Source organism: Cheilinus undulatus, linkage group 24, assembly GCF_018320785.1.
Source record: "Cheilinus undulatus linkage group 24, ASM1832078v1, whole genome shotgun sequence".
Classification (NCBI taxonomy): Eukaryota; Metazoa; Chordata; class Actinopteri; order Labriformes; family Labridae; genus Cheilinus; species Cheilinus undulatus.
In genome coordinates, this window is record NC_054888.1 from 10,234,814 (window position 1) to 10,261,945 (window position 27,132).

Below are 27,132 nucleotides of genomic sequence, written 5' to 3' on the forward strand. Positions count from 1 at the left end.
AGCACTGCTGCGGAAGGTTGTTCATGCATCTCATGTTCGATGTGGATGTGTGGACGAGACCTCCATCTCTCTGTCTGCTAAGGTCCCACATCTGCAACCAAATCTGCTTTCTATCACTCCAGGAACATCTCCAGACTCCAACCATCACTTCCAGACCCTGTGGCAGAAACTCTTACTCATAGTCTCCCGCTTGAACTACTGCAATGGAGTCCTGTTTGGGATACCCAGCAAAACCCTGGACAGGCTCCAGTACATCCAAAACTCGGCTGCTAGAGTTCTCACCCACACCAGACCCTGGCAGCACATCACTGCGACCCTCATCCACCTTCACTGGCTCCCTATCAGGTTCCACATCAACTACAAAAACCTCCTCACATACAAATCTCTCCATGCCCTGGCTCCTCAATACCTCTCTGATCCCTTCCATCCATAAACACCATCTCTGAACCTTTGATCTTCAGACACCAGCCTACTTTCCATACTCAAAACCAAACTCCTAATCTACGGAGACAGAACCTTCAGTGCTACAGCCTCCACCTCTGGATTACTCTTCCTGCAGACATCCATTGAGCTCCATCACTGGATGTTTTCAAAAACATCCAATGATGGAGTATAGACCTACTTTGAGGCTTAATACTGGCCAAGTTTGGGTATAGATATAGGCCTTCTTTGGGTCTAAATATAGACATACTTTGGGTTTAAACATAGGCACACTTTGGGTCTAAATATAGGCCTAGTTTGGGTCTAAATATAGGCCTTCCTTGGGCCTTGACATTGGACTACTTTGGGTTTAAATAGAGTCCTTCTTCTGGCCTTAATATAGGCATACTTTGAGTCTTAGTAAAGGCCTTCATTGGTTCTTAATACAGGCCTACATTGGGTCTAAGTATAGGCCTACTTTGGGTCTCAATATAGGCCTACTTTGAGGCTTGATAAAGGCCTACTTTGGATCTAAATATAGGCGTACTTGGGCCTAAATATAGGCCTACTATGGGTCTAAAAATAGGCCCTCTTTGGGCCTTAATACAGACCAACTTTGGGTCTTAACTTAGGCCTAGTTTGGGTCTTAATATAGGCCTAGTTTTGGTCTAAATATAGGCCTATGTTGGGTCTAAATATAGGCCTACTTTGGGTCTTAATATAGGCCTACTTTCAGTCTTGATAAAGGCCTACTTTGGATCTAAATATAGGCGTACTTAGGCCTAAATATAGGCCTACTATGGGTCTAAAAATAGGCCCTCTTTGGGCCTTAACACAGACCAACTTTGGGTCTAAATATAGGCCTACTTTGGGTCTTAATATAGGCCTAGTTTTGGTCTAAATATAGGCCTAGTTTGGGTCCTAACTTAGGCCTAGTTTGGGTCTAAATATAGGCCTACTTTGGATCTTATTATAGGCCTAGTTTGGGTCTTAACTTAGGCCTAGTTTGGGTCTCAATTGTACACGTGCTTTGAGTTTAGGGCCAGATGTGGCCCTGTGGTCTCTAGTTGTTGATATCTGCTCTAATTGTTCACTTTTTATTATTTTGTTTTTACCTTAAATATTCTGTAGCTCTCTCCTAGCTCAGTGTTTAAACTTTTACAGTAAAAAAGTTTATGAGCTTGGTGATTCTGAAACTCCATCACGTTTCTATTAAGATCTGATTACTGTGAATGCTTCATCACTGTTAAAAAAAGATGAAGCATACATGAAATAAATGTGTTTATTTCGCCGTATCCGCTCATGCATGTTGCCCAATGGTCCTTTCGCTGTTACCCACGTCTCATCTGCTGGTGTCATTGTGCCCCGATGCCGAGATGTGCCTGTGATCGGTAAACTGAGCTGAATCGCTCTCAGCAGGCAGCTAATGTGGCAGCAGAGCTGCTCTGTTTGCACAAGCCAGCCGCTCGCTGAGAGAGCAAGCTGCACAAACACAGGCCGGTGCCATGTCAGTGTAACCTGGCCGAGCGTGAACACACACATCTGCTCCGGCTGCAAACACACAAGGGCAAAAAATACACAACATACAGACAAGACTCAGCAAACAGAAAACATAAAGATGAGTTCAATGTCAGCAATGGGATATTTGGATGCTTTTAAGTAAAGGCTACTGCAATTAACACCACAAAGAGTCCTGATTGTATAACCGCCATAATCACTGATGCAGCGGCCTTATTTCAAAATAGCTGCTACTTCAATTCATTCAAATTTCATTGACCTTCATTATCTGATTTTCTACTTGAGGTGAGACAAGGAAGACCTAAGACTCAACGCATGTTTAAGACCGATCTCCTGTTGAGTGCATAATTAAGTTCAAGTTGATTTAAAGTGAAAACGATAAAAGCTAAAGACTTTATTCTTTTTGCAGCAGCCAGAGAAGATTTCTGTCTTTTGCATCATTCTGTTAAACCTCCATTAATGAAGCAACTACATAGCATATAGTGTGGTGTAAAACATGATGAATATGCATTCCAAGGGCTCACCACAACATGGTTTTCTCAATCCTGTTTAAATTTATATCAAATAGAACCCGTAATAAGAAGGGGTTTAACACTTCACAGAGGTCCCAGTTTGTTCGTACTTTGGTTTTAATCTCAATATATGCCAACATTTGGTAATAATAACAGTTTATTTTGGGTCTAAATATAGGCCTACATTGGTTCTAAACATAGACCTACTTTTGGGCCTATGTTGGTCAAAATGTAAGCTACATTTGGTCTACATATAGGCCTGCTTTTGGTCTAAATATTGGTCCACCTTGGGGTGTACATGTAGGCCTACCTTGGGTCTAAATACATGCTTACTTTGGGTCTTAACATAGGCTTATTTTTGGTCTACATAAAGGCCAACAATGGGTCTAAGTATAAGCATATATTTGGCCTACAAACAGGCCTACATTATTAAAAATATAAACCTATTTATGGTCTACATAAAGGCCTGCTTTGGGTTTAAATATAGGCCTTATAAGGGTATACATGCAGGCCTATTTTGGTCTTAATGTAGGCCAAATTTTGGTCTAAATATAGGCCTAAATTGGGTCTAAATATAGCCCAAGATCTGGTCTTAAAATAGGCCTGTGTTGGTAAAAATATAAACCTACTTTTGGTCTACATTTAGGCCTGCTTTGGGTTTAAATATAGGCTGACTTTGGGTATACCAACAGGCCTACATTGGTCTAAATTTAGGCCTACTTTGGGTATAAATGTATTCATAGTTTGGAGCTAATATAGGCATACTTTGGACCTTAATATAGGCTTCTTTTGGTAAACATATAGGTCTACTTTTTGTCTACAAACAGTCCTACATTGGTCAAAACATACAGTGCTTAACAAATTTATTAGACCACCTGTCATATTTGTCTCAGAGACTATCCAGCATCATGAAGTGCTTTAATGTGGACTCTTTCATTTTCAGTGAACTCTCCAGGTTTTTCCATTTTGAACAGGAATGAGGAATTTCAAACTGAATTCCCCCAAATTTGAGCCGGCTCACTGGGCTTCTCTGAGAAGTCAGAAATGAATCAAGCATAACATTTGACCACTAAAACTCATTTTCTGTTCAGGAATGCAAGTAAATAACTAAAATTTGAGATATTGATTAAGAAATATTAATGTGCTTTAATACAGTATTTTTCCAGTTTTTCGTAAATCAGTAAATTTGAAAATTCATGGATAACAATAATAATTATATTTTAGCATTAAAAGTATCATCTGGATTAAAGAGCTTCTACGTATTGGTGTATTAACCATTGCAGAAACATAAAAATGATTTTGGTAATTACCAGTGCTGTTAATTTAGGGCAGCTGTGGCATAAACCTTACTTTGGTTAGGGTTAGGGTGGTCTAATAAATTTGTTAAGCACTGTAAGTCTTCTATTGGTCTACATAAAGGCCTACTTTAGGTATAAACTTATGCGTAGTTTTGATATAAATATAGGCATACTTTGGATCTTAAAACAAGCTTTTTTCTTGGTCTACATATAGACCTAGGTCGGGCCTACATTGGTCTTGAAATAGGCCAACATTGGTCAAAATATAAGCTTGCTTCTGGTCTACATATAGGCCTACTTAGGGTATACATGTAGGACTACTTCAGGTCTACATGTAGGCCTACTTTGGGTTTATATATAAGCTGACGTTTGGTCTAAATATAGGCCTACTTTTAGTCTACATATAGGCCTACTATGGTTCAACAAATAGGTAACTTTTGAGTCTAAATAAACATGTTTTTTGGGCCAAAACGGTCTCAATATGGGCCTACTCAGGGTCTAAATATAGGCCTACTTTTAGTCAACATATAGGCCTAATTTGAATCTTAATACAGGCTTAATTTGAGTCCTAATAGAGACCTACTTTTGTTATTACTAAAGGCCAACTTTCAAAATTAAATATAGGACTACTTTTGATTTAAATATATAAAAATATATATCATGCTAGGACATCATCTACATACAACAAATTGCAGCTGAATGACTGTACAGATATGAAGCATCTCTACAAAAGGATTTTATCTTACTGGTATCCAGATTTTTCCCCTCATTCTAGACAATATGGTTATCTGACATTATTGGAAGCTCAAGCTTTTGCTGTAGGACGGGGCCACAATCAGGTGGCAAAGTTGCATGACAATTTCTGGCAATGTGCAAAAAATATAGTTCATTACGTTTGCATATATCTGAGCAATACCTTCCTTGATTTTCATATACGGAGTGCAAAATTCTGAGCATATACTAGTACTTGTATTATGATATTTGCCACAATTGAGCAGCCATACACCATATCTAAAGTAATCAATCAAAATAATTGCTCCAAAACAAAGAGAAAGGTAAGAAAAAAATCCAGCTCTTCTCCATGTTGATCCCTATCCCTCACTGTTGCTATGATTTCCGGTATTTTCCTCTTACTGCCTTGAAAACAGCGTGATGTCCACCAAATGCTACTTGCCACAAGATTACAGCCTCCAAATGTCACGTCCTCGCCGCTCTGCTATCTGTTGTCTCTGATGCAGTGATGAGCAGACTGACACAGAGAAAAAACAGAATTTATACGACACAGATACCACTTCCCCGTCTCTCTGCTATGCCGTGACCTCGCCTGGAGTGATTTCATCCCCATGTGTCATCAGCTGCCATGCAGGAAACACAGACTGAAAGCAACAAAGGAGGCAGATTGTTTTTTACAAAGGTGGCAGCGTTATTTCCTACCAGGAAGGCCTCAAACCGGCAGTGGTTTATTTCCATGATAAATGTTAAATCTGAGCATGAGTCACTCAAACGCTGGAGGGAAATTTGGATTTTGGTGACATTTTGTTGCAGCAGGAAGCATGCACCAGTCACTGGAAAGATGTTTTTTGCTGAGTGGCATCAGCTCAGAAATTTAAAAATCCATGCAAATTAGCTCCATAGCTTCTAAAAAAATAAATAAATAAATAAATAAATAAAACATGAAAACAAAATTTACAACAAGAATCAACCTAACAAATCCACTTGAAAGCGTGTATGATCCTAAAAATAAGCAAAAGAATGAGAATACTACGTAGATATATTTCAATCACCTAAACTCATAGCTTGCACAAAATCATACTTGTATTTCTTTTAGCCAAGACAGGCCCTTCAAGAGGACAAAGTGCTCTCTAAAATACACTCTTATTGAAGTAAACCTATTCTAATGTATTAAAAGGTACTTAAAGTACTCTTCTAGTTAACAAAACGTTATGAAGTGCCCTATAAGGTACTCTTTGAGTGGACCAAACATGAAACAAGAGCGCTCTACAGTACTCTGCAACTGGACAAACATGATAAAGTGCCCCTAGTGTGCTCTCCTAGTGGACACAACATGAAAAAGTCCATTATATGGTACTCTTTTAGAGGACAAAATGTGATAAAGTGCTCTCCAAGGTAATCTTCCAGTGGACAAACACGATAAAGTACCCCCTAGGGTGAACTTCTAGTGGACACAGCATGATAAAGTGCCCTCTACGGCACTCTTCTAGTGGACAAACATGGTAAAGTGCCCCCTAGGTTGCACTTCTAGTGGACACAACATGATAAAGGGCCCTCTAAGGTACTCTCCTTGTGGACCAAACATGATAAAGTGTCCTGTAAGGTGCCCTACCAGCAGACACAACATGATAAAGTGCCCTCAAGGGTGCACTTCCAGTGGGATTGACATAGCGAAGTGCACTCTAAGCTTCCTACCAGTGGACAATTCTTGATAAAGTGCTTTACAGGGTGCCCTTCCAGTGGATACAGTATGATAAAGTGCCCTGATGGGTGCTTTTTCACTCAACAAAACACAATAAAGTGCCCTTGATTTTGTTCTACAAGTAGAAAAAGCATTAAGATGTACCCTCTTGGGTGATCATCCACTGCACAAAATATGATAAAGTGCCCTCCACAATGCCCTGCTAAAGGACAATGATGAAAGAGAGCCCTCTAGGGTCTTTCCAGTGGATAATAGTTTGAGAAATTGCCATTGTGTGCGACCTTCCAGTGGGTAATATGTGATAAAGTGCAAGAATAATCACTTCAGTAGACAAAACATGATAATGTGCCCTCTAGGGTGCTCTGCCAGTGGAAAAAAACAAAATAGACTCCCTTCTAGGACACCCTTCTAGTGGAAAAATGTAATAAAGTGCCCTCTAGGGTGCGTTTCCAAAGGACAAAACACAATAAAGTGACATCTAGGGTGCACTTTCAGAAGACAATACTTATTTAGGTGCCTTCTAGGTTCCCCTGCGAATTAAAAAAAACATTATCAAGTTCCCTCGAGGGTGTCCTTCCAGAGGAAAATATGTGATAAAGTGCCCTAACATATGCTCTTCTGCAGGACAAAACATGATAAAGTGTCCTTTAGGTTGATTTTCCATTAGACACTTTGTGATAAAGTGTCCTTAAGGGTGCCATTCCAGTGGACAATGGACAAAACACAATAACATGCTCTCAAGGTGACCTTGCCGTTAACAAAAATAACAAAGTGCCCTCCGGGGGACAAAACATGATAAAGTGCCCTCTCAGATGCACTTCCAGTGGACAAAATGTGATAAAGTTCCCTAGGGTGCTCTTCTGGTGGACAATATATCATAAAGTGCCATCGAGGATGCCCTTTCTGTAGACAATACTCGATAAAGTGCCCCCTAGGGTGCCCTTACAGTGGACAATATGTGAAGAAGTGCCTTGTAGCTTGCCCTTTAACTGGATATAGAGGCCACTTGGTACCCTAGAGGCAAAATGGACATACATACTATGCAAGCTAAATGCTGTTGTGCTAACCGAAGCTAACACTAGCAAGCTTACATTACATCATGGACTCTTTAAACCCATTCACTAGCCTGAAACAACCCCCACCCCCCCAGCTTCAGTATTGGACTACTCCAAAGACTACACCTAGAAAAGGAAAAAAAAAGTGAGAAAATATCTATCTTCTGCCTCATTTGTAGACAGGGCAGGCTCTACTTTGACTCCACGCTACTCAAGGACACTTCAATCACCGCACTCTTGCATCACTGATACCTGCATCAAGTGAAAACCTGAGAATCTATATGGAGGCTGGTGAAACCTGCAGGGCACATTATAAGGATGTGAAGGCTTCAAACACTCAGGCATACAAGAGGGAAGCAGAGCAGGATCATCAGAGACCCCATTAACCTGCAGATGTTATCTCAGAGTATGCTCCTAAAACACAGAACAACAAAACTGTTGAACCTGGGAGGTCTCAGGCTCGTATCAGAATTACTGATCTTTTTATAGAGCTTAGAGCAGCATCCTGAAGGGCAGAAGTCGGGGAAAAATAGACCCAGACTCAAAAGGTCTAACCCCTCTTTGTGTCAGAGCTTCAAGCGTTAAAGTATTTTACAACACAGGCGGTAAGAGGTTCTCAATGCAACAGGTAGTTATTACAGGGGGAAAAAGCCTTTTCAAGACTTCACAAACAAGAGTCTAAGAGTCTGTGAGGTACAATTATAAACAATGTAAGGAGACAAGAAGTGGACGAGAGCACACAAAGAGACACAGATATGGACACAGAAGAAGAGGAAGAGGACAAAGTAGGCAGGGAAGAAGAAGTCGATGACAAAGATGGAGAAGTAGAGAGAGAATGTTGGGAAGGAAAGTAGAGGGAAAAAGAAAAAGATGACAAAGAAGAGAAGGGGAGGACAAAGGCCAAGAGGAGAAGACAAAAGACGAGCAGAGAAAGAAGGCAAAGAAGAAACAGGAGATCAAGAGAAATAATGTCAAGAAGCAAATAAAGACAAAAAGTAACACAAAGACGACAAAGAAGAAGAAGATTAAGAGAAATAACGACTACAAGAATATACAGGGTTCCAAATTATTATGCAAATTGGATTTTAGTGTCATAAACATTCAATTTTTTGTTTTTCCATTAAACTAATGGATGGGATTGTGTCTCAGGGCTCTCTGGATCACTGAAATTAATCTCAGACACCTGTGATAATTACTTTGCCAGGTGAGCCCAATTAAAGGAAAACTACTTAAGAAGGATGTTCCGTATTATTAAGCTGGCCACAGGTTTCAAGCAATATGGGAAATATAAAGGATCTCTCTGCCGCTGAAAATAAAATAAAATAGTGAAAGTCCTTGGACAAGGATTAAGAGAGCAGCTGCTAAAATACCATTACAAAGCAGCAAACAGGTATTTGAGGCTGCTGGTGCCTCTGGAGTCCCATCAACCTTAAGGTGTAGGATCCTCCAGAGGCTTGCAGTCGTGCATAAACCTACTATTCAGCCACCCAGTCAGAAACGGTTGCAGTCGGCCCAGAAATACATGAAGACTCATTTTCAAACAGTCTTGTTTACCAATGAGTGCCGTGCAACCCTAGATGGTCCAGATGGAGGAGTAGTGGATGGTTGGTGGACGGCCACCATGTCCCAACAAGGCTGCGACATCAGCAAGGAGGGGGCGGAGTCATGTCTCGGGCCGGAATCATGGGGAGAGAGCTGGTAGGCCCCTTTAGGGTCCCTGAAGGTGGGAAAAAGACCTTGGCAAAGTATCTAGAGTTTCCGACTGACCACTTTCTTCCATGGTACAAAAAGAAGAACCGTGCCTTCCGTTATCTTCATGCAGTAATTCATGCAAAAGGAGGCCCGACCAAGTATTGAGTGCATAGAAATGAACATACTTTTCAGAAGCCTGACATTTGTTTAAAATATCCTTTTTTTTAATTAATCTTATGTAATATTCTAATTTTCTGAGACACTGAATTTGGGGTTTTTATTTTCTGTAAGCCATAATCATCAACATTTTAAGAAATAAAGGCTTGAAATATTTCACTCCATGTGTAATGAGTCTATTTACTGGGTTTCACTTTCTAAAATTAGTGACAGAAAATATTTAATTTTTTCGTGATATTCTAATTTTTTTAGATGTACCTGTAACCCTATTTGACAGTTAATGCAGGAAAAGTTAACCATAGCTGATAACTTCAGTAATATCTTGACCTTTCTTTGTAATGAGTGATCCAAATCAATAAAACCTTAAAAATATAACTCCTGTAGTTAATTTTATGTGGATACTTGGAGCTGCAGGGAGGCTGTGGCTGAGTGTCACACACATTCGGGCTTCAGGCTCTCCAAAGCAAAGTGCTGACTCCACAGCCTACAAATTACATAATCGCTGGATGTGTTTGGCATCAAGATAGAAGTAAATAAAGTGGAGCTGCAGCACCTCAGAAAATGCAGACTTACAGCCATTTTCCCCTCTCTGTTTACCTCATTTTATCTTTGCCTTATAAAGTGCTGCAGAGACTGGTTTCATTTAAGGAGCAGCTCTGCTCAAAAAGCTGAAAAATCTTCCCCCCTTTTTTTTTATTTTTTAAGGTTTGAGGCTTGGAATAAATCACTGCTGCTGCTGGAATGTGAAGCCTGTGGTGGTGCCCGTGGAGGGCGTGTGAAGGGAAGAGGCAGAGCATGGTTTAACATTTAAAATGAGTGCAGGGCATTAAAAAAGAACTAATGTGAGCGATGTCGACAATTAAAACAGAAAAGGCAGCATTGCCCTCTTTTTTAAGAAGCCCCTCCAGTAAAAAAACATCCTCACTCTGATTTATTTTCTGCACAGCTTCATCCAGACGTCCTCCGTCAGCGTGCAGCTGCTGCAGAGACACTGATAAAGCTTTTCTGCTTTGACACCAGCTACAGGAAGAGTGCTGCTTCATAGATTGAAATGGAATTTCTGTCTGCTTAGAAATAAACCCGTCCATATTGTAAAAGTGCCTCCTATCAAGATTAGCCAATAAAGACAAGTATTAAATCTTCAGCAAGATTCTGCTCTACAACAAGCCAAACAGCTGCATATGCAATCAATTCACATTTTCACTTGGTGCAGCCCACCTCAAGGCTTACCAAACCAATTATTAGTCCCAATAACCCTCAAGGGTGTGGCATTAATATGATTATTTTATTGCCCTAACCTTATACAGTCTCCTCCAGCAGGATTTCAGCCCCATTCCTTTTCTGTAAAACAGCATGAAATCCTGCCGACAACGCCAACCGTCCACCATATTTTCCTCCCATTTTCTTCTGAAGTCACGTTTGATCCCGTGAGTTTCTATGAGATCTGTGTGGACATATGAGGACATTACATCCAGCTTTTCTACCACATTGAAATAATTTCTGCTGTTAAAATGTTTTTACAAGGTTGTCTAGAATTTCCACTGAAATTTTAGTAACTTTCTTGGACTGATGGATGAATCTGCTCTGAAATATTTTGGTAATTTTCATGATAGTTTTTGGAATATGTTTGTGTATTTTGAAGAGTTTCATTGACGGCTTTGGGGAAATTTTGATTTTATATTTTTGGGCCACTTTGATATGAATTTGCAATATTTTTTGGAGGTTTGAGGGAATTCATTTTAAAAAATTTCCGGCATTATCATGGAAATTTGGGAAATGTTTCTGTAGGGTTTTTTTTTTTCTTTTTTTTTTTTTTGGTATTTGATTTAAATTTTTGGAAAAATTTGTTTAAAAAATTTGTGTTTATTTTATGGAAATTTATTTTCTAAATTTGGGGAATTTGTCTGAGAATTGAGAGAGATGTCCTTCAAAATAAAATAAAGAAAATCCCAAAAATCTTTGAAATGTGTTTGAATATTTTGGAGAGTTTCATGGGCAGCTTTCAAAAGAATTATCTTTTTAGGTTTTTCAATAAAACACGGGAAATTTATTTTAATGTTTTAAGTTCCCATTTAGAATTTTTCAGACATATTGTGAAAATTTGGGAAATTTATCAGTAATTTTTGGGCATTTGATTTGGATTTTTTTCTAGAAGAATTTGTTTTGATATCTATCCAAAAAATTTGGGGAATTTGTTTTAAAATTTTCAAGAATTTTCCAAGACATTTTTGGAATATGTTTGAATATTTTCGAGAGTTTTATTTGCTTGTAATGTATTGATTTATTTATTTATTTATTTATTTATTGGCATTTTAATATGATTTTGCGAAATTTATTTGGAGGAATATGTTTGAATATTTTCAGGCATTAACATTAAAATGTGGGAAATGTATTTGTAATTCAGGCTATTAGAAGCTGAATATTTTGGGAGAATTTCCTTTGATTTTTTTGTTTGTTTGTTTGTTTGTTTGTTTGTTTCTTTTTTTTAATTGGAAATTTGGGGTTTTTTTTTTTTTTTTTTTTTTTTTTTTTTGGAAAATTTGGGGAAATCTAGGGGGTAACTGAAGGTGGTGTCCTTTGAAATTATCAGTTATTTTCATTGAAATTCTTGGAATATGTTTTATATTTTTGAAAGTTTCATTAGCAGTTTGGAATTTGACTGGACATTTTTGGTGCTTTTTATGAAAATTTGGGAATGTATCTGTAAAATCTGGAGAGTTTGATTTAGAATTGTGAGGGCGGTGTCCATTGAAATTTTCAAGAATTTCATGGACATTTTTAACATACATTTTTAGGTGAATTCCTCAGAGTTTTTTTTTTAAGTATTTTCATTAAAAGTCTAGAAATACAGTCTGTTTGTTTCGGGGAAATTTGCTTTTTGATGTTTTTATGGCATTTTTACATGAATATATTTGTAATTTTTATTTTCTAAAGCTTTTCATGGAAATTTCCACAATTTATTGTGTTAGAGAATTCACCATCTTTTTGTGGAATTTGGGGAAAATTTATTGTCATTCTTTGGGAGTTTGTTAAGACATATGTGGGGTAATTTCTTTTGGGAAGTTGCTTGATATTTTCCAAGAATTTACATGGTATTTTTGGACAAATTGTTATTGGAATGTTTAGGCTTTATGATAAAGTTGAACTATGTTTCAATGTTCTAACAGAAACTTGTCTTCAGACTGAAGAGCTCCAACAACACTGAGCCAAAACAAAGCTCTAAACCACATTCCAGTGCTGCATTCAGGACCTTCAGGAGATTTGTGGAGAACATTTTTGGTCAAAACTATTTCCTGTTCAAAGATAAGGCTTAGCATTAAAACCATTGCACCCCTCCAGTATGCTGTGTTTACTGCATGTCATCAGTTGCTGCTACTATTATTTCAGTTTTATTCTACTGCAGGCTTGTGACTTCAGATGCTCTGAATTTAACGCTTTTGTTTTTTCTTTCACTATACCATAAAACTGTATCACAGCAGCAGCATATGGTGCCTTTAACTTCCTCACCTAACCCTGCAGTATGTCTCCTTTATTGCGGCTGACTGCAGAGATGTCCCGCCCACAGTGGAGGGGAAAACGATGCATGGATCTGCTTTTATTTTGCTCCATAAAAGGAGACTCTTCGCTTTTTTCTTCTGTGAAGAAAAAAACAAGAAACAAACGTGTGAAGGCTGCTGCGAGGTGGGATGCTCTTTCAGCAGGGTAAAAAAGCCAAGTCTTTGTTGTCAGAGCCTCCAAAAGAATGAAAACAATACATTTTAGTCGACTTAGGTGGATCCAAAGTGGGTCATGTAAGGTCAGGGTTTGATCTTTGATGAAATCAGAGGGAATAACGATCAGCTAAGCTTACAAATAGCTTCAAATATCAACACTTTTATTTCTTTCTGGTCATTTAGTGGCTGCAAATTTGCAACTATCTAAATGTATTTAATAGAGATGTTGCAGTTAGACCTTAGATGGACCCAAAGATGTGATTTTATAAAAAGACAGGAAGAAAAAAACATGTTTAAAAGAACAAAAGTAAGAACAAAACAGTTTTTAAATGATGCTTTCATTTATTAAGTAAAAAGCCATCCAAACCTATGTGAAAGAGTCATTGTTGAATCATGAATTAACTGAGATTCATCACATTGTTTGGAAAAGCTGAGTTACACCAGCCACACCGAGATCTGATTACCACTGGACCTGCTGAATCAAAAAATCCCTTTAACAGAACCAGTCTGACCACTTCAAGATCTCACAAATGTGTCTTTACTTTCCCAGTTTGCCAAAATTCTAGAAAAGCTCTTTGTAGCAAGGCTGGACAGTTTTATCGAAAAACACAATTTGCTTATGGAAAGTCAATATAGCTTTAGGTCAGACAGATCAACAGCATTAATGGACTTAACAGAGGAGATCACGAGCGGTATTGACAGTAAGAAGTATGCTACTGGGGTATTTACAGACTTTAGACTATATCAAAAACAGGCAGCAGTCTGTGCAGCTGGGTGACTTCAGGTCACGTTACTCAAACATTACTTGTGGAGTCCCGCAGGGGTCAGTATTAGGCCCGAAACTGTTTATTTTATACATAAATGACATATGTAAAGTATCGGACATATTAAAACTTGTTTTTTTGCAGATGACATATATGTATTTTGTACGGGTGAGGATTTGCAGCAACTGTTGAATGTGGTCAGGAAAGAACTGAGTAAATTGAAATCATGGTTCGACAAAACAAACTATCATTGAATTTGGAAAAAAACAAAATTTATATTATTTGGTAACTGAAAAAGAAACATACATGATGTAACTATTGAGAGAGTATATGAAAACAAATTCCTTGGAGTTATACTTGACCACAAACTTTGCTGCAAAGCTCATGTAAGATACATTAGTTCCAAACTGGTAAGAACTGTTGGAGTTTGGGTCAGGCCAAGCAAGGTGAAGATAAGCACATTGTAGTTATTATAAAAGGAGAGTAAGAGGGGGTATGACTCAAAAAGCTTCTGCTTCTTCCTACTCCTTTTCGGACTCATGAAATACTTTATTTATTGGTTGTATGGCATGATGGAATTGTATACCATTCGAATTGAATTATTTTATTGTCTTATTTTTTTGTTATTTTGCTTGTCTGAAATAAATGAATAAAAATCAACACACAATGGTGCAATTAGAAGCAACATCATTAGAAATGTAATTTCTAACCCTGGTCCTTCAGTAAAGCAGGGGGAGAGCCATTATCCACACATGGAGAAAACTGGGAATGGTAGAAAAGAATTCACTATGATATTTTAAGTAGAAATTTTATGGAATTTGTTTGGATATTTTGGAAAAACGTGCTTAGAAATGTAAAAAAAAAAAAAAAGGGCCATGAAAATTTGAGGGATTTCCTTTTAAATTTGGGGGGAAATTTGCTTTTTAATTTTTGGGGAATTTTAAATGAATTTGGGAAATTTGTTTGGATTTTTGTGGGTCTCATTCTGAAATTTTCAGGCATAATCATGGTTATTTGTAAAATGTTTTGCATTTTGTGGGTATTTGATTAGATTTTTTTTTTTTTTTTTTTTTTTTGGGGGGGGTGTTTTTCATGGAAATTTGGAAAATGTTTTTGCTAAATTTGAGAATTGTGAAGGGGGGGCACCATGTGAAATTTTCTAGAATTTTTCAAGAAATTTCTGGAACATGTTTGTGTATTTTTGAGTTTCAGTAGTAGTTTAGTTTTTATGATTAATTTTGCATTCTTATATGAATTTTGGACATTTGTTCAGATTTTGAGGGGAAGTAATTTTTTTTTTATTTTTATGCAATATCATGGAAATTTGGTGATTGTTTTTGTAATTTTTGGTCATTAGAATCAAATTTGGTGATTGTTTTTGTAATTTTTGGTCATTAGAATTGATTTTGGGGGGGGAATTTGCTTTGACTTTTTGTAAATTTGAAGGGCGTGTCCTTTGTATGAACCTGGGAAATTTGTCTGGATGTTTGGGAAATTCATTAAAATTTTCAGATACTATCACAGAAATCTGGGAAATGTATTTGTGATTTTTGTTTTTCTTGTTTTTTTTTCATGGAAATTTTCATGGATTTCATGGAGATACAATGTTATAGAGCATTTACAATTTTTTTTCTTTTTTTTTCTTTTTTTTTTTTTTTTTTTTTTTTTTTAATTTTGTGAAATTTATTTTGCAATTTTAAGAGTGTGGGCGAATTTGTTTCAGGAAGGTGCTTGAAACTTTCCTGGAATTGACATGATATTATTGGGGAAAAAATTGATTGGAATGTTCAGGCTTTATTGATAAAGCTTAACTGAAAGATTTGTGGAATATTTGAAGAAATTTTAGGGTACAGTTAAAGGGATACTTGAGAAATATGTTTTGATATGAATTTGAACAGAAATTTCTAGTAATTTCATTATTGGTGAAATCGTGTAGATTCTGAAAAAGAAAATTTCCAAGCCTTTGTGGGCCAAATTTAAAACTTCTGGGTATTTGATTTGAATATTTAGGTGTTTTCCTATAAATTTGGTAAATTTTTTGTAAAATTTGAATAATTTATTTTCGAATTGAGTGGGGTGCTCTTTAAAATTTCAAGAATATTCATGGAAATTTTAGGCATATGTTTGTTAATTTTTGAGTTTCACTGGCAGCTTTGGGGAAAATTAGCTTTTTAAATTTTGGCATTTTTATACGAATTTGAAAAATTTGTTTAGATCCTGAAGGAGAATGTTCGGCCAGCAAGTTTCACCTCTGAATGGCATTAAAAAACAAAATGAAAGTTTTGGGGTAGCCTAGTCAAAGGTTGGACTTTAATCTGATATAGATGCTGTATGACCTTGAACAGGCTGTTTATGCAGAAAACCCTCCATTATGGCTGAATTAAAACAACTGCAAAGAAGAGTGGACCAAAATTCCACCACAGTGATGTGACGACTCATTACCACTTATTGCAAAAGCTTGCTTGCAGTTGTTGCCCCCAAGGGTGGCACAACCAGTTATTAGGTTTAGGGGGCCTTATTCCCTTAAGCCAGCTGCTCCGTGGGGCCTCTTGGAGGGTCAGCAATGCAAACGTGGTCTTGATCAGGCTTTATTTCATCTACAGGTGTGCAGCTCTCTCACCTTTAACCCTAGTACAATCCCTTGTGTTTTTTTTTTTCTTTTTTCATAGTGAATGATTCGAGAAAAGCCCCCCTGACTGTGCAGCGACACAGGATTGTGAGATTATCCCCCTGCACTTTTTAATCTGGCCTGTACGGACGAGCTCACTCTAAATATAGAGCCGAGCTGTCACAGAGCTCACACGGTCACTCAGCTGACCCACAGACACTCCGGCTTCTGTTTAACTCTTTAATGAACACATTCTTACTCAGAGGGTTGAAGTCAGAGCAGAATTTGATATCTCCAGTCTTTTATTCCAATCTAATCTGAACTTTTTCATGATTCAGAGCTCAAAGCAGCTCTCTGCTCTTTAAACGGCACAGGTTTTTCTATTCCACTGACATTTTTAAACTGATAATATGGGCGGGAGTTTAAAACTGTCTTGCATTTTCTAAACTTGTGCATTCATAACCAAAGCCTAGTCCACACTAAAGCAGGTATTTTTTGAAAATGAAGCTTTTAACTGCATACATAGGTGGATTTTTTTAAGGTCGTGTGGACAGTTAGAGGAGGAAAGCTCTTTCAAAGAAACCTGCCAACATGTGGACTAGGACCAAAGCTTCTCCATTAAATCACAAAAAAAGAAGCTGAATCGTGTCCAAAATCATCTTTGAACTCACTTTACTTCCATTATGAAAGGGTAGAATAAAAATTCTATCCAAAAAAGGTCAAAATGTCGTCTTTTCTATAGCCTCTAAAGACGCCTTTGAAACTGTCGAGCTTTTAAGCAGAGCTTGAAAAGATAATTAGAAGTAAAAATGAAAAATTCTCACCAATTACTGCATCATTCTGTAATAAGTAGAGGTGTCCGGGAAATGAACTCATGTTTAGTGTCTTTAATCAAATTTTACAATTCTAAATTGATTAAAAATGTCCCAAAATGTGTCAATTAGGGCGTGAGTACCAACCTTGGAGTAAGGACCATATTGAAATTGAAGGAATTCTTCTTCTTCTTCTTTTTATTATCATTCCATCAAAATAATTGCTCATTTGGCGTTCTTACCATGCTCCAAAACTCACCCAGATTTACAGATATGTCATTAAATGTCTACATTTGAGGGACCCTCATATTACAGGCATGAACATCACTACACATATGCATCATGTCCAGACGAACCAACAATCTATCTGTTAAAGTATGTACAGGAAGTGAGATCAAGAAGAGTAAAAGGTCAAATTCGGGCCTTTTTTAAGGTTTAACAAGTCTCACATTTTAACGAACTAATCCAAGGGATTTCATCTGATTAACTCCAGATATTTTTTGCTGATTCTAGACAACATGGACATGCAAAGTTATAAAAAACTTGAGATTTCATCAAAGGGCGGGGCCAAAATCTGACCCCAGTGTTCGAATTGTGATTTTTTTTACCTCCAACATCACTTCAAACAATCAGCCCCCGCACACCATTCAACCTAGGCTGATGATTTTTGGCCTGCATATGCATCATTAACAGATCTGTAAAAAAGCCTCTAGGACCCATACCAAAATCCTAACAGGAAGTCCACCAGCGTCCTCTCAATTTCAAAATAAGGCTATTTTTTGTACCAAATGACTTTAATCTGCTGTAACTTTTGAACTCCTTTTTCTGTGTTCTTCAAAATTTTCTAGAAAGAAATGTTTTACAGGTCTCACATTTTAACAAATTACTCCAAGGGATTTCATCTGATTGACGCCTGATTTTTTTCTGCTGATCCTAGACAATCTGGCCCCAATATTTAAATTTTGATCTTTTCCTCTGACATCACTTCAAACAATCAGATCTGCAAAAATGCCTCTTGGACCCATGCCAAAATCCTAACAGGAAGTCCCCCAGCGTCCTTTCAATTTCAAAATAAGGTTGTTTTGTTGGGGCCAAATAACTTTAACCTGTTGTGACTTTTGAATCCATTATTCTGTGTTCTTCAAAATGTACTAGCAACACAAAAGTTTGATACTGAACACGCCCACATGCAAACATCTCATCAAAGCGCCCCCTACTGGCAACAGGAAGTGGCCAAAATGGGCCATTTGTGTATTATTTGGACAATGCTGAACCCATTAATCTTAGAATTTGAAAAAAGGGGCCTCACTGGTGATGACTGAATTTCTTTTTCTTGCCAGTTTGATATGAAATTGGTAAAACTCTCATATGAAACATCTGACTGGCTTCAAATTTCACATCTATGATCAGTAACCCCAGTAACATAAAATGACCCATCTTTGTTTAATTTTACATTAAGAATCTCAGTCCTGGTCTGATCATATCTACATACTAGCATCTTACTTTGTCTTACTGCCACCTACTGTTAACAACTAGTACTACTTCATATACAAAGTGGAATATGCTCATTATTTTGGTTTAAATGACAGTCCTGGGAGGATATACATAGTCTTTAAAATGCCAACAAGTATATTCTTAACCCTTTCCCTACTGAGTCTAAAAATGACAAATTGGACATATTTTGTTATTGTGGCTGTAAAGTAGTCAGGAAATGCCCTAAGTCTGAGAGCTTTGGTCCCTTTTCCCAGGAGTACTTGAACTAGACTTTTCAACATCTGGTTAATGATTATTGCACATTATATGGAATAGTCAGCAGTTTAAAAGAAGAAAAACACAAAACAGATTTGTTTTTCATGTCTTTTGTGAGAAGAAATTTTGTTATTGCTCATGAAGTTTTGATTTGACATTTGAAATGTGAACCTATACATGTTTAGAACAATCACCAGTCATTTTCTGAGTCTGGGACTCTGGGTGTGCAAAACACAGTGCAAAAGATAACTGTATACATAGGCAAATTAGTGCAAATAAAGGTGGAAAAATGCATTCTCAACATTCTCAAGTAACATATTGTTATTGCACATGACAGACACGCACCAATGCCACTATCTAACGCTATTTTTTTAAAACAAAACACCACTCTCGCTCGCTCTCCTTTCACTCTCCTCCTTCACTCGACTTTCTCACTCGTCTTCTTCCAAAGCTGCTGTTGTCACGGTGCTGTTTGACATTACTGTAATATATATACCATACATCATATATTGGTCGAAAGCACAGATTCTCAGCTCTCTGTCAGTGTTAGAATTTTTTAGATTGAGCAAATTTTCAAGGAGGTACAGTGTTGAGAATCTGTGTAGCGGTCTCGCAATACTTCTGGTGTTTAGCTATGGTGTTTTGCTATGAATGCCCACATCTTATGGTTGTGAGTACTGTAATGATATATGTACGCATGCCCACAATTCTCAGCGTTCCAACACCATTGGAATTTTTCAGACTGGACAAACTTTGACAGAGATACGGTAATAATACTACAGACATATAAAACACAGCGCCGGCACTGGGTCAGTAGGTAAAGGGTTAATTTGGGCAAAAATTATGCAATTCCACGTAAAAAACAAAGTTTTTAGACCCAATGTCTGCTTTTTTAAATCTAGTTGTTCTCAAAGTGTCCTCACCATGCTGCTGTTATGTTTTCTTTTCTGCCGACTGCAAAGAAAATCGCCCTCCGCAGGGATAATACCAAAAACTTTGAGCCAAAGTTGTAAATCGGCAAAGAAAACCAGCATCAAACAGCTGATCCCTGCTTTTTTGAAAAGCAGAGAGGGTCAAAGACGAAGACGTTAAAAGATGCTGATGAATCTCAAGTGTAGCAAATAGGACAGCTTGAAGAATCAGACACCCGCCAATCAGAAACGACATGCATCAACTTAAATTTCAGCAATTAACACTTAAAATCAGCCCAAATCTAACACTAACTAGCTTATCATTTGAGTCAGAAGCATTGTGTCTTTATAGAGTCTTACTAAAGGGAAACAGACCCTAAAGCAAATCTCTTCTGCCTCCCATCACTCATTTTTATTGTTTTATAGTCTTTTCTAAGTCATGTTAAGTCCACCCACATATCCAGAGCCAACTGTAGAGCTGATTTCCATCTGCAGCCTGGGGCAGGACGATAAAAAGCACATGTTTACTGTACATATGTATCCTGAATGCCTCATAGTGTCCATATGTCACAGATCACAGCAGAGTGAACATCTCAGCTTCATTAAATATCGCCTGCAGCTCAAGAGAACGACCTGCTTTGACTACATGCAGCTCAAATACTTAGAAGCGTCTTTATAAGCTCAGTGCAAACAGTGACCACATATCTTGATTCTTTTTTTTTTAACTGAGTAGAACAAAATTCCTCACACAGCCATTCTCACTAACACTTAACACCACATGTCTGTGAGTTTCTCTGCAAAGCCACAGGACGGGGCCATCCAGCTGTTTCCTTTGAACCACAGCAGAAGAAGTCCAGGTGTCATGTGGAGTTTAAAAACCGGTCCATCATCTTCACCTGAACCACAGCGAGGACAGAGAATGCAGCCATTGTATTCGTTTAGAGCAAAAAATGGAACACAGACTCCATAAACTTTCTCTGAACTCCATAAAACCTCGGGAAGACTTTGTTCCTGGCGAGTTTGCAAAAAAGGAGTGATTATAAAGTTTTACACAACAAGAGAGGGATTTCAGGGTCCATGTTTACTGGGCTAAAGAGCCAAAATGGGGCTTTGAAGCATCGCCATGACAAGGCAAACAAAGAACGTTTAATGATTACTGTAATCTGTTTGCTTAAGTTGAGAATGGATTATTTATTTATATGTATCACTTTCCCTGGTTTTACAGTAAAAACTGATTTATTATAACGTGTTTTTATATATTGTATTCAGTTTTATGATCCAATGATTTCAGCTTCTGACATATTGGTTTGGGTTATAGATCGATTCTGCCACAATTTCTGAGATTGATGACTGTTGCCAGACGAGAAATATGGGCCGAGTCTATTTTAAGCGAATGTCGCTGCCAAAGCACAATCGACCCTAACAGGAACAAGAACGCACCATAAAAAGTATTCACCCCACTGGATGTTTCCCCGCTTTAATGATTGTATAACTCAGTCATGGTCAATATCATGTGGCCTTTTAACAAAGTGAGAACAGATTTCTACAAAGTGATGTCAATTAAAAAAAAAAATATGTAAAGTAAAATAAGTCACTGCCTAAAGTGAATGACCTAACTCAACAGAGGGCCAAACAGTTGGTGCTAGAAGTCTTAAAAATTAGTGTAATAGGGATTACCTAAGTGCAAAGAATGGGTCTCAAGTGATTGTAGTATAAGACAGCTGTGTCTGGAAAGTCCAGCCACTGGTTGATCAGTATTCCTGGCTACCATTACACCATGAAGACAAAATAACACTCCAAGCAACTCATGGAGAAAGTTATTTAAAAAGTGTAAGTCAGGGGATAGTTCAAAAAACATCTGTCTGCCTGGTTCTTCACCAGTCAAAGCTTTATAGGAGAGTACCAAAGAGAAAGCCACTGTTGAAGAATACTCAGCTTAAACTTCAATCTTCACTAGAGTTTGCCAAAAGGTATCATGTCCAGGAAAAAAAAAAAAACTAATTTACTGCATGTAAAAATATGTACAGGAGCTGAGATCATGAAGGGTAAAAGGTCAAATATAGGCTTTTTTATGTTTTACAGGTCTCACATTTTAACAAACTAATCCAAGGGATTTCATCTGATTAACTCCAGATATTTTTTGCTGATTCAAGACAACACGGACATGCAAAGTTGTAAAAAACTTGAGATTTCATTGTAGGGTGGGGCCACAATCTGGCCCCAGTGTTTAAATTGTGATTTTTTTACCTCCAACATCACTTCAAACAATCAGCCCCCGCACACCATTCAACCTAGGCTGATATTTTTTGGCCTGCATATGCATCATTAATAGATCTGTAAAAAAGCCTCTTGGACCCACATTAACCACCAGCATCCCCTCAATTTCAAAAAAAGGCTATTTTATGGTGCCAAATAACTTGGCCTGTTGTTACTTTTGTATACATTATTCCGTGTTCTTCAAAATTTTTAAGCAACACAATACTGTGACACTGAACATGCCCATGTGCAAAAATCTTGTCAAAGCACCCCCTACTGGCAACAGGAAGTGATAAAAATGGGCCAAAAGGCATGTGGAAGACTCCATGGTCATGTCGGAGAAAGTTCTTTGGCCTGATGAGACCAAAATGGTGCTTTCTGGCCATCAGATAAGACGCTTTGTTTGGCAATCAAACATACACACCATCCCCACTGTGTAGCACAGTAGTGGCAGCATTATGCCGTGGGGATGTTTCTCAGCAGCCAGCCCTGGAAAGCTTGTAGAGGTAGAGGGTAAAATGAATGTGGCAAAATATAGAAAAATCCTGGAGGATAATTTTGGGCATTCATGGAACACCACAGATACTGAATATGTGTAATTTCAAGGTAATAGATTTGGCATTACTTAGCACTAATTTTCAAATTCTGATTCGGGCTTTATTGATCAAAAAAAGGGTAATTCATGAGCAGCTCTCCTGGGTTCACAATTACCAACATTCGACTGAAAGTTAATGCTTCCATTTAACCTAACAATAATATAAAAACGTTCACATAATTAGACTGTTTCATTGGTTAAGAGAAGCAGAGTTGGTGTCTCAAGCTTTCGAACCCCAAGCCAGTTTTTGCTCATTTTGGCCTGTCTCTATCTTAATGCAAAACTGCATGTAGAACCTCACCTCTATTCAGTAGAATCAAGTTATGGACATCGACTTTTTCAGGACAACCTCAACTATCAGAGTGTGTGTGCTGCAAGGATGTCAGATGACCGTATCAAAAGTTACAGGACCAGAAAGACCAAGTAGAAAAACAAAACGGAAATATAATCTCATAGAACTTTAAGCAAATCACACCCAGATCAACAATGAACAAGCCTTTTCACATCTGCATTTAGTTCCTATAGTCATAACTGCTTATTTAGCGCTAACCTCTTCACTGGCCACCATTGTTAACAGGGTTGCAGTTTCTTCAAGTAAACCACGCCTGTAAATACCACCTCCTTGACCTGAAACAATGCTGATTGGTCCGGCCATTGCTAGATGGACACGAAATCTTGACAATGTACCAGCTTTGCAATAAAAGCTTTAGTAATGGCAATACCAATCCCAGTCTTGTTAGGATATACAGTGCAACATTAAAAGGGTAGTTCAAGTAGAATTTCAAATTATAACTGGATAAAAAAGGGTGCAAGTCCAGCCATGAAGGATTAGTTTAGGTACAAAGGCTGAAAACATTACCAGAAAGTGTTATGATTCTGCTGAAGAGCAAGTACAAACAGAAAAAAAATATCTCTAGGACATCATCAGGCAACAGTATCCATCCATACAGCCATGTATCTATTCATCCATCCACCTATCCATCTTCTTCCACTTATCCAGGGAAAGGCCACAATGGCAGCGACAACAAATCAACAATTAGCATAGAAAAGTACGACATAGAACAAGCAGCAATTCAACATCATCCAGAAAGAGTTAGAGGACAGAAAGATAACATTTCGTTGGACTTACCATCCTCTGTGGGCACGTAGATGTTCAGGTAGAGGCAGTCCTCGCTCTGCTCCTGCACGTAGGTAACCACTGTATCCAAGTTAGCCGTGAACCACACCGGCAGCATATCATTGAGTAAAAAGCGATCCTCTAAGAACTGAGGACAAACCGGAGCAAACTGAGTAGCATTCCTGATTCCCGGCCAAGACATGGGCGGCTCCGGTGCCTGGAACCTCCGCTCCCCCGTTGGGGCGAGTGCGTACGGGATCCCTAAATACTGTTCCACTGGTCCCAGGATCTCGTTGGGTAACGTAACCTTCACTCCTCGCAATTTCCCATAATTAGTAGTGACGACGGGGTGCTGCTGGGCCTGAGCAGCAGCCACAAAGACAGATGCCAGCCACACCCACAGCAGAGGGCTGACCATGGCCATGGAGCCACACATCCACGAAGGGCCTCCGAGCGCTGACATGCTCCCGCGGTGATGAGCCTAAGCCTGGCAGGTTGTGGTTACGGTCCGCCTTCGGGTACTCCTAGGCGCCCCCCCTGCCCCTCCACCCAGATACTCCCTGTTCCTCCTCAGACAGCGAGCTGAACGGAGGAGCTCCAGCCAATAAGAGCAGCTTTCTCAGAGCTCCCCATTACGAGAGCCTCCATGGAGATCTGCAGCTGCTGGAAGAATCCCACGTCCAGAAAAGTAGAGAGCCTAGGATGCTCTTTGGTTTCCCCAGGTCCAACTTGATCCAAAATCCTGCAAGAAAACACAAAAACACTGTCAGAAATAATGTTTGATTACGAACTGGATATATTCCAAGCTATATTCCATGCATAACAGCCTGCTGTAGGTTCGTAAGTAACTGTGCAGGAGGTCTATATGTAGGCCTACAATAGGTCTACATTTAACTATTTTTCCTGTTTATAAAGGCTTGCTACTGGTCTTTATATAGTAGGCCTACACCAAGTGAATACATGGGCCTGACTTAAGTCTATATGCCTACTGTAGTTTTAAATATAACCTACACCAGGTTTAAATACAGGTCTGCTGTAGGTCTACACATGGGCCTACTATAGGTCTATATGTAAGCCTAATGTAAGTCTATACATTAACCTATATGGAAGGAAGGGATGCATTTGACCTCTTTTTAGGTTTAGAAATAGATCTACAGTAGGTCTATTTTTAAGCCTACTGTAAGTCTATACATAGCAATGACAGATTAAATTTCAGCACCATGGATTGCTCCAGTATTATGAATGCTTATAGACCAGTAGTAGACCTAGATAGATATAGATAGATATAGGTATGTAAGTATGTAGGTTGGTAGGTAGGTAGGTATTTTTGTCCGCCATGTAACAGGAAGTGGAATTTAGTGAAAGGGCCCCTTCAGTTCTGCTTTCAGCCCTAGTTACAATATGATTCTACTATCAATAGATACAAAGTTTAATTTCACTAGATATGGCTTTGAATTAAATGGTTATCAATGGCTTGAAGGCCAAAAGTCTATGTCAAAATCCAGGGCCATGGCAAATTTTTGCCGCCATCAAACAGGAAGTAGAGTTCATCTTTGTAAATACAATGTCCCAGTTGGCACTCCATGTAAGAAGAAGAATCTTAAGCAACAAAAGGAGAAAAAACAAGACAAGACACAAACTGAAAAAGTATCATTTTTGGTATTTGCTGCTTGCAAGATAAAATGTTTGCAGAGAGAGCCCACTCACTAAGAAAGATGATCTGCAGTCTCAGAGGCATCTCATGGACATTTTTATCAAAACAAGATGACAAGTCAGTTATTAATTTAATATCCTGTTGGAGATCTGGTCTCATCCCATTACCCCATTTCTAAGGACATGCTTTAAAATATAGATTTCTTTATATATTTAAGTGTTTGGGATGAAGAAAATCTCACGGCCGACTGCTCCAATCACAAACTGTTGATTAATTACCCTCTCAGTCAAATAACAGCGCCTGCCACTCAACGTCAGCCTCGATCAATTATTAAATCTCACGCTGACCGGCGTCGACTCCTTTCTGGTATCAAATATAAATGAAAAGGCAGCATGAATAAGTGAGAGCAGCTCTGCTAATAGAGTCAAAGTACACGCCAATCTTTGCAGACGAGATTTTTTAACTAAACACTTCTTCAACACGGATTAACGAAACAGAACCGGGAGGATTCAGGCTGTTACCGCGGATCCGTCATGGCGGTCAGCCAACGAAGACATCAACTCAGACAAGTAGGGGCTTTAAAAGCACTGCAGAAAATCCTCCTTAAATTATGACTTCAGTGCTGCTAAAATATGGGTACATTTTTGACATGTCTGACGCCTAAATGACTGATAGGGATGAGGAGATTTGGAATTGCTGCGGCAGATTGATTCAGCCAGCATGCGCGGACTGAGAGCTGTCGTCTCTCAGCAGACAGACGCTGATATCAAACCTTCAAACATCTGGAGTCTTTGTATGAGAATAAACTTCTCCACCATCTCTGTTTGTTTTGATCCTACTCTAACAGCTGTGTCTACCTCCCTCTCTCTCTCCCTGTAGTTTCTCCTTCCTGCTCTCCTTCACTCGGTTTTAGACCATCTGCCGTCCCAGGACCCGTCTCTGCCTCTCTCTCCTGACTGTCAGAGCCACAATCCAGATGTTTGGATCTGGATCTTCATCCTTAAGGAGATACGGTGTCTGCTGTGTATATCCCTCCTTTTTCTCCCTGTGTTGTGTTGGTGTGGAAATATAGAGCGCCGAAATAAAAGTATTCACTCCCTTGGATGTTAATTGATTTTATAAATCAATCATGATCAACATAATTTGGTTTTGTTTTTTGTTTTTTTTTACCCAAAAATGTAAAAAAAAAAAAAAAATCTGCAAATCAATGTCAATTAAATAAAAATATGTAAGTCAAAATAAGTCACTGCATAAACTGACCAAATTCAACAGAGGTCCAGCCAGCTGGTGCTAGTAGTCTCAGAGTTATTAGGCAGTATATAGACAGTATTCCTGGCTACCATTACACCGTGAAGACAAAAGAACACCCTAAGCAACTCAGAGAAAAGGTGATTGAACAGTATAAGTCAGGGATGTAAGAACCCCCTCCCTGTAAACCAAAATTACAAAATGCTGAAAATTTTGAAAAAATTACCAGTGCCAGTCCTGTACAGCAGTGTTTCCCAACCGTTTTTCCTTGGCGCCCCCTATTCTTTAACCCCTTAAATCCCTTTTCCTACATGTTTTAACCCCCATTGTGCCACTCTTTAACCACTTCTCTCTACTTTGTCAGGCTATTTTTGCTATATTTTTACATCTTTTAACCCATTTCTGGTACTTTTTTGCCCCTTTTTTGCCTCTTTAACCTAATTTCTGCCAATCTTTAACCCCTTTTAAATCACTTTCCCTGCATGTTCTATCTCCTTTGTGCCACTCCATCCATTTTTGCCACTTTTTTTAACCCATTTTGCCATTCCTTAATCCCTCTTGCAACTTTCCTGCCAATGTGTCCCTGTGTGCCACTTTTT

The 27,132-nt window shown here is 38.4% G+C and overlaps 1 protein-coding gene across 2 annotated transcripts in view; it reads right to left on the reverse strand.

Annotated features, from left to right (window-relative positions):
- The window catches only part of nlgn4xa (neuroligin 4 X-linked a), a 175,805-nt gene that overhangs the window by 124,700 nt on the left and 23,973 nt on the right, over window positions 1–27,132 (reverse strand). For both annotated transcript variants that reach the window (XM_041781976.1, XM_041781975.1), the window contains exon 2: window positions 23,644–24,373. In XM_041781976.1, coding sequence (XP_041637910.1) covers window positions 23,644–24,094 — 451 coding nt within the window. In that variant the 5' untranslated portion in view covers window positions 24,095–24,373. The remainder of the gene's footprint in view (window positions 1–23,643; window positions 24,374–27,132) is intronic.